We start from the raw sequence: 12,451 nt of genomic DNA on the forward strand, positions 1-12,451 counted from the left end.
ATACCTAGCCAATATGTGACATTTTGTCTCCTAAAATTATTGCGATTTTCATATAGGCCTACTCACTTTTATTTGTAGGCGTATATCCCTTTTCATGCAAGCATGCAGTCCAAAGTGCTTCACAGATAAAGTTAAAACAGCACAGATAAAAACATAACAAAAACAAACAAATACACAAAAACAAAAAAATATGTAGCCTCAAGACTAAAAAAATACATATACGACAATTCGTTACAAGCCAACCGAACAAAACAAACAGCAGGAATAATTTAAAACCATAACTTAAACGCAGTAACTAATGATATAACATTACCCCAAATAAAAACTACACGGCTCTAGTTGCGATTTTTGTTTTGTTCATGTTATGATCACCAAGAGTGGCAGTAAGCCATCACTAGTTCGGGGATTGATTGTGTAGCCTGGATTGCACGTTTGCCGCTATCTTCTAATCGATGATCGATTTTATTTTAGTTCAACAAAAGATGGCGGACCGAACGCCTGGTGGCTCTCAAAAAGCTAGCGCTAAGGTGAATTTATTGTTTGTACATGCATTAGCTATGTCTTATCTATTGTTATGAAAACATTGTAAATAATATTATGTAATAACAACGTTGTCTATTTACATATGTATAGCCTGCAAGAGACTAGAGTTGCGAGTGTGCGCAACGGGGTTAGCTAGGTAGCTACCAACACGCTAAAGCTAACGTTACCCTTTGGCCACACTGGCTAATTTAGCTAAGCTAAACTAAGCGATTTAGCTAACGTTACCACAAGGAGGACTAGTCCGGGCAGTTGGCCCAGAAGGAATTAGTGTTCGCAAGCCAGCTGATACGGACATAGTCTTCAGGACAAAATGTAGTTGATATGTTTGAATTTAGTAATAGTAGAGGTAATATTTTGGAACTCGGGCCTAACAATATTTAAGCCTTAGCTAGCTCCTTGTAACAGTCATTCAGTCGGTGGTGCTGCAGCAGATGCCTGCTTGTTAGGCCTGTGGCTAATTTAAAGTTGTCGCCACTTCCTGATGTTCGTTTGCAACTAACGTTACGTAGAAAGTATGCAGTAAATTCAATTTACAGTATGACAATCAAGGGTTTAGGCAATGATTGCAAACTACGAATGGACACTTAGCTAACAGTATAGTGCGAGTTGCGTGTTACGGCCATGGATCCCGCTTAATCTTCATGTCAACATGATTGCTGTCACGCTTTAGAGATCATCTGAATAATAATAATAATAATAATAATAATAATCAATGCTTACTTGGTGCAGTAACGTGATCCGTGTGATGGCATGGATATGAGGGTAGCAGAGAATGTTGATACTTTTAAACTAAGCTGTGTTTATGTAATTGTTGATTTATCTATGCATTTCAGGCTGTTTTACTTCTTGGTGTATATTGGTAAATACCAAGTTGTAGTTTTTATCTATTACTAAACCTGCATCTGGTGTTTCCTTAGTGTAAATTGATGTATGAAATGTGCTACACAACTAAACTTTGATTGATTAAAATGTTATATGCACCCACATTTAGAGTTGTATTGAGAGACTATGACATACCTGTTAAAGCCAGTCAGTCAACCAGGCCTTGTTTACATTAACAGGCGCTGCTTGAGAGCAAACTGAAGTCTTTCAGCATTGGCAAAATGGCAGTGGCAAAGAGGACCTTAAGCAAGAAGGAACAAGATGAAATAAAGAAAAAAGTAAGTATTGGCTTCCTTTTTAGAGAATATTGTCTATTTTATCTGTGGTATCTGGGTACACATTGTGTAAAGATGGTTCTCTGTAAGTTGATCTATGTATTTATTTACATTGACCATGGCTTCTATGTTCAGGAGGATGAGCGGGCAGCAGCAGAGATTTATGAGGAGTTTCTTGCTGCTTTTGAAGGAGGAGGTGATGGCAAAGTCAAAGCCTTTGTCCGTGGTGGTATTGCAAATGCCACAAAAGGTACAACATTTCTTGTATTTCCCAAATTAATTGAATAAAATGTTAGGGCACAAGCACAGTTCACAACATCCACCATCCACGACTTGAAAAAGTGAAATGCTGATGTAATATAGCGGAATTTAAAGCAAAGACATTTTCTTTCACCTTTTCAGAGGAGGCAGCTGCTGATGAGAAGAAAGGAAAATTGTACAAGCCCAAGTCACGTTTTGAGACCCAAACCCCAAAAAGCTTCTTGCCTTTGGAAACCCCAGCTCAGTTTTTACCAATAGACAAAAGACATGTAAGTATTGTCACAGTCAACAAGTAGCCTTTCTTGTTACTGCCGTTGTAAATTATGCTTTAAATCTTTGACTGTGTTGATATCATTTCCAAATGTGTTTTTCAGCCTGTGAAAAAAACTACTGAAAAGGAAAAGAAGAAGAGCAACTTGGAGCTCTTCAAAGAAGAACTTAAACAGTAAGCTTCATCACAAATCTGTGAAACTAGTGTTTCTCAGGTGTTATGGTGTTGAATGGTGCGCTTATGAAAGTGCAAACGTTGTAATGATTTGAACATACGTGTATGTAATTGTACTTCATGGTGTTTCCTGTAGAATACAGGAGGAAAGGGATGAAAGACACAAGCTGAAAGGACGTGTTAGTCGTTTCGAACCTCTCGCGGGCACAGATGGAAGACGCTCATGTAAGTGTCTTTAGGCTGCTTGACTGTGTTCCATGTACTAACTTGGCCTGAAATGGCGCCGTCCTTCATGCCTTGCTCCACTCACCCCCCTTTGTCCACTTTTGCCCTGAAACAAAATTTATACTGCGTTTCTGCTTCTTTTAGCGGATGGTTCTTCAAGAAGAAACCGTCCGTCCAGTGGTAATTTTGACTTAATATGGTGGCCGTGAATATCTTCATCTTGCTAAGAAAATATGTTGGTCTGTCAGACGGCGGTAGGAAATCCTTCTCTTTTTTTCTGTCTCCGCAGTTTTGGATGATTGTGCGCCAGGTTCCCATGATGTTGGAGACCCATCCACCACTAACTTGTATCTCGGCAACATCAATCCACAGGTGAATTTCTTTCGAAACATTTGTAATGTAGAGAAGAGACAGGATGACATAGCTTTGCTGTGAGGACGGCTTGATTTGAGTGTGTTGCTTTGTTACAAGTTGAGTCGGAATCTAAATACAAAAAAAGAAATGTGTTACTTATGCCCTTAATTTAAAGTGGTTATGTTGGGCAGATATTTACCCAATGTGTTGAATGAAGTAAGACCATTATCTATGTTTTCCATTGGTATCTTTTTAGATGAATGAGGAAATGCTGTGTCAGGAGTTTGGCCGCTATGGCCCGTTGGCCAGTGTGAAGATCATGTGGCCGAGGACAGACGAAGAGAGGGCTCGGGAGAGGAACTGTGGCTTTGTGGCTTTCATGAACAGGAGGGATGCTGAGCGAGCGCTTAAGAACCTAAATGGTACAAAGCAGTATTTTTTAAACATGAATAAAATAAATTACATATTTCTTTCCAGCCATTGTAAATATTTTTCACCTCTGTTACAGGAAAGATGATAATGAAATTTGAGATGAAATTAGGATGGGGCAAAGGCGTGCCCATTCCACCCCATCCCATCTACATCCCTCCTTCCATGATGGAGCACACACTCCCACCGCCTCCCTCTGGCCTACCCTTCAACGCACAGCCCCGGGAGAGGCTAAAGAACCCCAATGCTCCCATGCTACCGCCACCTAAAAACAAAGAGGAGTTTGAGAAGGTAACTCAGCATGTCAGCCTAGGGTTTTCTCATGGGTTATGGCAGTGTTTTGTAAATTCAGCTGGTACAATGTTAGCCTTTATTATGAGCAATCAGTACAAGCTTTAATCCAGTTTTGTGATAGCTTTTTTCTTGCTGAATTAAACTAGTCTTGCACTGTATATCAAAGTGTGGGTATAATGAAATGTTAGCGTGTGGAAAATGTTATTAAGTTAATGAAGACAATGTCATGGGTGATTGGCCTTTAGTAAAACTGACAGCAGTAAAGGAAAGTTGTTGTCTTTAAAATGCATTTTTTATATTTTTCACCTGTTGCCTTTTTAACAATACTCACATTCTATGTTTATTATCTGATGTGACTTCATATACAGACTCTGTCGCAAGCCATAGTCAAAGTGGTTATCCCAACAGAAAGGTACATGTTTTTCTTTTTTTAAATTGGTGTACAAACATAGAAAAAACATCCCATAATGAAGCTAAAGTTTGATCGGTTGATCACTGCATGCTACAGGGGGCTGGTCAGTATGGGTGAGCAATGGTTGAGGCTATTGTACAATGTCTTCATATCAGTAGATAGAATAATACTGATCAACGAGGCTGTTTTGGAACTTGCTCTTTCACACTCCATCATCACTCATGTTTCTTTTAAAATATGTAGCAAACCAACATTATAGTGCTTATTTAATATGCTGTTTAGAACCAAACATCATGACTTTAATCCATCACAGTTGCACTCCATACATCATTTAATTGTGTTTTTCAACTTTAGTGACATGTCACTCTGCCACATCTGCTAATTCTAGTTCTGTAGTTGTGAAATCCTGCTCTCTGACCATTGCTCACTCAGACCGTCTACCCCTTTGGCCTCTGTCACTCTATCGGGAGCTCACTAAATCTGGCCCCTGCCAACAAATCCAAACCTGCCAGTATTAGTCTATAAATGACCTTTGACATTGGCCTTGGTGAGCAGCACAAGTTGAGCTGTCTGCAGCAGCGAGGGACCTGAAAAGCATCATGGGATGGATTGGGAAAGTATACTGAATTTTACCCCGCCATTGGTACGATCGGCTCCAATACAAGTAAATGTGATCTGTGTTGTCAAATGAAAGACATCCTTTATCTTGTTGGCCACTTTAGGCTAATTGTATGCAGCCTGCACCATGTATCCCCCCCCCCCCCCCCAAAATTGTCACAGGAGAACTTAAGTGATCGCATTTGCACTGTATTCAGGCATTACAAACTCCACCAGCAGATAACATATTTAGCCTATTTAGGCCAACAATCCTGTACTGCTTTGGTTCTTCCTCACTTTACATTAGTCAGGACATGAGTGGGAAATGAAAGGCACTGTATTGACAGACTTTTCAGTTAATTCAGTGTCTTGTTAATGACTCTCTTCTACTTTCCCAAGTTCTTTAGCTTTACTTTGTGCCCATTTTTTTTCCTCAAAATTGAATCGACAAAGATTTCAAAGAAAGGGTCCAGGCAGTGCAATGTAACGTAAAACCTGTTGCACTATAGCCTTAAAGAAAACCGGCATGAACTTGATGACTTAAAAAAAGAGAAGAATTGTATTGTTTTTTTAAAAGTTATTCTTGATTTACATGAAAGTTTTTTTCACTGTAAATGTTTTGATTTTTGGCAACCATTATGCAGTGATGTTATACATAGGCTCAGAGGCATAATCACAGTTACATTTAATTTATGCCTGGTCACGTAACACTGCTTGACAGTTGTCTCTCTTTTAAGATGCTTCTAACTTGATTCTTCCCTGTAAATAATAATAAATAGAAATGATTGTATATTTTGGATTTAAGTGACATCTTCTGCCAGGTGCATTAAAGCAATCATGAGCATGGCAGTGCAATATGCAGTTGCAGCCTATTGCATGTGACATCTGCAGTTATACCCTGCAACATTTGTTTCGTCAATAGTGCATCATGTCTGTCAAGAGACAACTGTTCTGAGTGTCAAACCACCAAGCATAAATTACAGCAGACAGGCTTATTGTAGTGGTCAAGACTCAGGCCAGTCTGAATCCGTTTGTTTTAACTGTGTTTTTCTTGTAGGAATTTGCTCTCTCTCATCCACCGAATGATCGAGTTTGTGGTGCGTGAAGGCCCAATGTTTGAAGCCATGATCATGAACCGAGAAATCAACAATCCCATGTACAGGTCAGTGCAACTGCGCATCAGTTATCTATCCCGTTTTATAATGTTAGTAGTTTTTAAAAAGTTATGATATATATATATATATATATATAATATGCTCATGTTTATGATTTTTCTTTCAGGTTTCTTTTTGAGAACCAAAGCCCAGCACATGTATACTACAGGTGGAAGCTGTACTCCATACTACAGGTTTGATTTCTATGTTTAACAAATTGCTTGAGTGCACCACAAAATTTAATTGGTATTCATCCGACATTTAGGAAAAGAATAGAATGTTTTGGGATCACAGTCCAGCAGTTTTGATATTGACTGTAAATCACTTGCTCAGGGTGAAGCACCAGTCAAATGGAAAACAGAGGACTTTCGGATGTTTAAAAATGGCTCCTTGTGGCGTCCACCTCCTCTTAATCCATACCTCCATGGGCCTTATGATGATGGCGAGGAAGAGGAGGAAGAGGAGGAGGGCGGCAAGAAAGGCTGTCTGAAAGAAGAGTAAGACCATTTCCTTTAATAATCTTGGCTTATATTCTGTTTAAAATGTAGTCTAAAACTGTATCATCTTATGATCTATAAATGTATTAAATTGGCCTGCTGTAGATGAACGTGCAGTTAGTTCGATTCACGCTTAATTGCCCTTTATTCCTGCAGAGAGCGGGACAAACTAGAGGAGATGCTGCGTGCTTTGACTCCCAGGAGGGGAGACGTAGCAGAAGCCATGTTGTTTTGTCTCAGCCATGCCGAAGCAGCTGAAGAGATTGTGGAGTGTGTCACCGAGTCTCTGTCCATCCTTAAAACCCCCCTACCCAAAAAGGCAAGCTAAAGCACTGAAAAGGACCAATGAATGGTCCTCATTCTGGGGAAAATGTATAAAAAGAATGAACATTTTCTCATTTACATTTCAGATTGCACGGTTATATCTAGTTTCTGATGTGCTGTACAACTCTTCTGCCAAAGTATCCAATGCATCTTACTACAGAAAATAGTGAGTTGTGTACATTTCCTCTCTGACTACATTACACAGAACTGTCAATTTAAAATTGAAAAAACCTAAGTCACCTACTTTTGTTTACCATTCACATTATTGATCGTCCCCTCCTTTCAACAGTTTTGAAACAAAGCTCTGCCAGATTTTCGCAGACCTCAACGCAACATACAAAGCGATTCAGGGCCACCTTCAGAGTGAGAACTTTAAGGTACCTAATGTCCAAACCTGGTTAAGTAAACTAATAATTTACACAAATCATTTTGTCACCGTCAGCGTGTCACTCAACCACCCCTGTCTTCTTTTCTTTGTTGCAGCAACGAGTCATGGCATGCTTCCGGGCATGGGAGGACTGGGCTGTGTACCCAGACCCCTTTCTTATCAAGCTGCAGAACATCTTCCTGGGTCTAGTTAATCTCTCTGCAGAGAAGGAAACCCCTGTCGTTATTGTTGAGGTAAATGATAAAACAATACTTTTGTAATAACCTTTCCTTCTACTTTTAATTCTACTTTATTACATTTCTGGCTTTCCAAATCTATCCCATGAGTTACTAGTGTCCAAGTCAAGTTCAAAACCTTTATTTGTCCCAGAGGGGCGATTCATTTTGGTGCAGTAGCAAGAAATTGACACACACTACATGACAACAAAAACGACAACATCAATTAAAATACAGTATCAAACCAAATGGGTAAAATAAATGCCACAACATTAATAGTTGAAGTGCCTTATGTGCCGACGTTACCTAGTCTTTCCAGAGTTAAGCAGAGAGATGGCAGAGGGGACGAAGGAGAATTTGTACCTATTAGTTTTGGCTGGTGTTGGACTGAAACGGGAACCGGAGGGCAGCAAATTAAATTCTGCATTCCCAGCTTGATTTTTATTTTGGTGCTGTCTTTGGCCCAGGCTGAGCCAGCAGAGGACATTGATGGGGCTCCAATAGTGGAGTATGTGGATAGCACTCTGCTGGAGGATGTGGACGGGGTGCCGATTGACGCGGGGCCCATTGATGGGGCTCCTATTGACGGAGCCCCCCTGGATGACTTAGATGGTGTTCCTATCAAGCCCATGGAAGAAGACATAGATGGAATACCCTGTAAGTTGTGCAGAGACTAACATGGGTGTTATTGATGATCTCATTCCAAATATTCTACAGTATGCAGCTTTTGTACTGTGTTTCAATTTCTTGCTGTTTTTGTAGTGGATCCGTCCAAGGAGTCTGCCTTCAAGGTAGCACCCTCGAAATGGGAAGCGGTGGATGAGTCTGAGTTGGAAGCTCAAGGTGAGACCTTTTTTAAGTGCCGTCAAATGTCTACCTTTTACCTTGTCAACAGTTTTGACTTCAGTATGTACGTTATGTTTGTCACAAGTTTGGTTGTGTGCATTCTTAGTTGCATTTACGCTGTCTTTTGTTTGCTCCTTAGCTGTGACAACTTCAAAATGGGAGATATTTGAACCGCCAGAAGAAACAAAAAAGTGAGTATTGTGTGTGCTATAGTTTCAGGATAATGAACTGTTCTGTGACTATATTGGTGCACCGTTGACCTTTCTTTAATGAACTGTTTCCAACTCTGAAGGAATGAGGAGGACAGCGATGATGACAGGAGCCCTCGCTCAGATGATAATCAGAGCTACTCCAACCCCATCAGAGATGAGTCTGACATAAAGGCCAAAATGTCTGAAATGAATGAAGAGAAACGCACAAAGCTCAGAGAGATAGAGGTACTTTATCCAAATCCCAAAACTATATAATAGAGCTGGGCAATATTGGAAAAAAATCAGATATGAATTTTTTTTTTTTTTTTACCCAATTCATCAATGTTAATATTGCAGCCTTGATGCTTTCACAAAATCTTAAAACAATGATTTGATAAATAATCATAAATAATGTAGATACTTCTAGGTGTTGGTGTTATTGTCATACCAAGCTATGTAGCTTCATATATAAATATATATTGCCCAGACCTACTACATGACCAGCCTTTTATGTTTGTGGTGTTTTGTATGCAAATGAAATCCAATCCTTTTTTATTGCATTGTTCACCCAGGTTAAAGTCATGAAGTTCCAGGATGAGCTCGAGTCTGGGAAAAGGCCCAAGAAGCCTGGGCAGAGTATTCAGGAGCAAGTGGAGCACTACAGGGACAAACTACTACAAAAGGTACAGAGTTAAACTGCACATTTTACTATAGATGATATCAAATACAGGGATTTAAATTTATTGTTGGGTCATTTATTGTTCCCTTATTGTAGGAAAAAGAAAAGGAGAAACTTGAACGGGAGAGAGAGAGGGAGAAGAAAGAAAAAGAGAAAGCTGAAGCACGGTTGAAAGACTTGAAGAAAGAAAAAGAGAAGGAGGACACACCAACCAGGAAAGAGAGGTGAGATAACCAGTTGGCAGGCTCCTGTTGTGTCATCACTCAGTTAAGTATATTTGTATAGTTTGTAAAACACGGGGTATGATTAATTTCTGACCGATATTTGTCCTCTCTGGCTGATAGGAAACGGCGTCACAGTGGGTCACCAAGCCCAACGCGGACAAGCAGCAGACGGGGCCGGTCAACCTCACCCCGCTCAGAGAGGTCAGAAAGATCCGAACGCTCCGACCGCTCATACTCTAAAGACACATCTTCCCGCTCCATCCATAAAGACTCCCCGCGATCCAGCAACAAAAAGTCCTCCAAGAGGTAAGACCAGTTCAGTGCTTCTCCTAATGTCATTAAACTATAGGTTTTACCTGCAACCACCATTTTATTAATTGTAGTGGGATTAGAAGAGTTGAAACTTTTAGCTGTAATTGAAAAAAGGTCCTGTTTGTCCCTCTAGATCACCCTCACCTCGCACACCCAAACGATCCAGGAGGTCGCGTTCCAAGACGCCCAAGAAATCAGCCAAGAAGTCCCGCTCCAAATCAAGGTCGCCCCATCGGTCTCACAAAAAATCAAAGAAGAGCAAACACTGACGCACATTTTCTTTCAACCTCCAAACCAGCCTTTCCTGTTGTATAAAAGATTGACTGAATGATATGGCAGCCGAAAATCTCGGCTCAGATGTTAATGTATAGACGATGAGGAGTTGGGTGTTGCATGGGTTGTCATCTGGTGTATCAAAATGGATGGAGCCATTGCTGTTTTATATTGTACAAAAAAATAATGTGCTTGTGTGTCCTGATTCCCCATGTCCTCCCAATGGAATTCATCCATGTGGTAGACCACACCCGTACAGAGTGTGATGACAATAGTCCTATTCATGCTGTCATTTTCTGTTTTTGTAGTTCACATTAAAAGAATTCCTAATAAACTGTCTTTTTGTTGTTGCAATTTGTTCTTTGACAGTGTAGAAATAAAGAGGGTATGACATGCCATAAAGGTCACAAGGCTGGAATTGAACCCAAGATGTCGGGATGTTAATATAACCCCTCAAGCTACCAAAAAGTGTTTGACCAAAGTGTGTTGTAGAAAGGTTAATACAAATGTGTATTAATCATTTATTCTTTTAGGTTATTTAATTAGAATTTTCACAAAGTTGATCAAAATCAGCTTTCTTTCAGGCAGATAGTAAATGGAAACTGGAAAAGCAGTACAGCTGTGGCCATGTGCCATCAGTTTACAGCTTGGCTTGTGCCTTCTTTAGTTGATCCCTCAGTTCGAAATGAGCAATGGAGGAGAGGTGCACCTCATCTGGTCCATCAGCAATGCGTAGAGTCCGCACATATGAATATCTGAGGAAGAATGTAATGCTGGCGTCAGGAAGAAAATTGTGTAGGTCATGTGTAGGAGAATAAAAGAAAACTTACAACTGTGCTAGTGGGACGTCTCCAGACACCCCTGCACCTCCATAAACCTGTATAGCGCAGTCCACCACCTTACACGCCATTCTGGCTGCTGCCACCTTAATCATAGCAATCTACGAACCAAAAACACAAAATGTACCTTTTAAGACCTTTAGTCACTTTTTACCAGTAATTTCAGGTAGCATGATCGCGGCAAATGTCAATGTAGTATGGCATAGAAAAAGTCATAGTATGGTATGTTGTAAAAAGTGACAAAAAAAAGTCATGTTCAAAAAAGTGATAAAAGTCATAGTATAGCATGTCAATAAAAATGATTTAAAAAATAAAGAAGAAAAATCACTGGTATAGTATGTAAAAAAAAAAACGGTCTTAAAAAAGTGATAAATCATAGTATAGTATGTTGAAAATAGTAATAGTATGTTGAAAACAGTGATGAAACAGTCACAGCATAGTATGTCAGAAAAGTGATTAAAAAGTGATAGTATAGCATGTTGAAAGAAGTGATTGATCATAGTATAGCATGTCGTAATAGTATAGCATATCAAAAAAGTGATAAAAAAAAGTCAATGTTGAAAAAAGTGATAAATCATATTATAGTATGTTGAAAATAGTATAGCATATCAAAAAAGTGATAAAAAGTCATAGTATAGTATGTTGTAAAAAGTGATTAAAAAAGTCAGATGTTGAAAAAAGTGATAAATCATAGTATAGTATGTCGAAAATAGTATTAGTATAGCATATTAAAAAAAGTGATAAAAAAGTCATAGTATAGTATGTCAAAAAAGTGATAAAAAAGTCATAGAAAAGTATGTCAAAAAAGTGATAAAAAGTCATAGTATAGCATGTTGAAATAGTAATAGTATAGCATATCAAAAAAGTGATAAATCATAGCATAGTATGTTGAAAATAGGAATGTATAGCATATCAAAAAAAGTGCTAAAAAAGACATTTATAGTACAGTTGGACAGTATAGTATGTCTAAAAAGTAATAGTATAGCATGTTGTAAAAAGTGATATAAAGTCAGATGTTGAAAGAAGTGATTAATTATAGTATAGTATGTCGAAATAGTAATAGTATAGCATCTCAAAAAAGTCATAGTATAGTATGTCAAAAAAGATCTAAAAAGTAATAGTATAGCATGTTGTAAAAAGTGATAAAAAAAGATGTTGAAAGAAGTGATTACTCATAGTATAGCATGTCGAAATAGTTATAGTATAGCATATCAAAAAATCGATAAAAAAGTCATAGTATAGTATGTAAAAAAAAGATATAGTATAGCATGTTGAAAGAAGTGATTAATCATAGTATAGCATGTCAAAATAGTAATAGTATAGCATATCAAAAAGTGATAAAAAAGTCACAGTATAGTATGTCAAAAAAGTGCTAAAAAGTCAGAATATAGCATGTCGAAATAGTAATAGTATAGCATATCAAAAAAGTGATAAATCATAGTATAGTATGTCAAAAATAGGAATGTATAGCGTATCAAAAAAAGTACTAAAAAAGTCATAGTATGTTATGTCAAAAAAGTGCTAAAAAGTCATAGTATAGCATGTTGTAAAAAGTAATAAAAAAAGATGTTGAAAGAAGTGATTAATCATAGTATAGCATGTCGAAATAGTAATAGTATAGCATATCAAAAAAGTGATAAAAAAGTCATAGAAAAGTATGTCAAAAAAGTGATAAAAAGTCATAGTATAGCATGTTGTAAAAAGTGATAAAAATAAATAGTTTAGTATGTTGTAAAATGTGATAATAAAAGTCATGTTGAAAGAAGTGATAAATCATAGTATAGTATGTCGA

General features: G+C 38.2%; 2 protein-coding genes across 4 annotated transcripts in view; one reads left to right on the forward strand and one right to left on the reverse strand.

Moving 5' to 3' along the window:
* The first annotated feature begins 414 nt into the window (after nt 1–414).
* On the forward strand, nt 415–10,155 carry u2surp (U2 snRNP-associated SURP domain containing). Of its 3 annotated transcripts, XM_034862026.1 has the most exons (26): nt 415–527; nt 1,605–1,703; nt 1,836–1,950; nt 2,103–2,230; nt 2,336–2,406; nt 2,543–2,631; nt 2,776–2,811; nt 2,921–3,003; nt 3,242–3,407; nt 3,494–3,705; nt 4,077–4,120; nt 5,775–5,879; nt 5,999–6,065; nt 6,205–6,368; nt 6,525–6,687; nt 6,779–6,858; nt 6,982–7,069; nt 7,176–7,313; nt 7,763–7,952; nt 8,058–8,138; nt 8,281–8,332; nt 8,434–8,578; nt 8,905–9,015; nt 9,108–9,235; nt 9,356–9,541; nt 9,681–10,155. In XM_034862026.1, the coding sequence occupies exons 1-26, from the start codon at nt 453–455 to the stop codon at nt 9,814–9,816; spliced, it is 2,952 nt and encodes a 983-aa protein (XP_034717917.1). In that variant the 5' UTR covers nt 415–452; the 3' UTR covers nt 9,817–10,155. The 3 variants fall into 3 exon arrangements, with proteins under 3 accessions (XP_034717917.1, XP_034717918.1, XP_034717919.1); XM_034862027.1 differs by lacking the exon at nt 2,776–2,811; XM_034862028.1 differs by lacking the exons at nt 415–527; nt 1,605–1,703; nt 1,836–1,950; ... (4 more) ...; nt 2,921–3,003; nt 4,077–4,120 and having other exon boundaries at nt 3,243–3,407.
* A 165-nt stretch (nt 10,156–10,320) lies between these two features.
* Nucleotides 10,321–12,451, reverse strand: part of acad11 (acyl-CoA dehydrogenase family, member 11) — a 25,325-nt gene continuing 23,194 nt past the window's right edge. Inside the window, exons 19-20 of the mRNA XM_034862489.1 lie at nt 10,651–10,760; nt 10,321–10,575 (exon numbers count right to left, since the gene is read on the reverse strand). Of these exons, the coding sequence (XP_034718380.1) occupies nt 10,461–10,575; nt 10,651–10,760 (225 nt within the window). The 3' untranslated portion in view covers nt 10,321–10,460. The remainder of the gene's footprint in view (nt 10,576–10,650; nt 10,761–12,451) is intronic.

Source organism: Etheostoma cragini, chromosome 22 (assembly GCF_013103735.1).
Source record: "Etheostoma cragini isolate CJK2018 chromosome 22, CSU_Ecrag_1.0, whole genome shotgun sequence".
In the NCBI taxonomy this organism is placed as follows: domain Eukaryota; kingdom Metazoa; phylum Chordata; class Actinopteri; order Perciformes; family Percidae; genus Etheostoma; species Etheostoma cragini.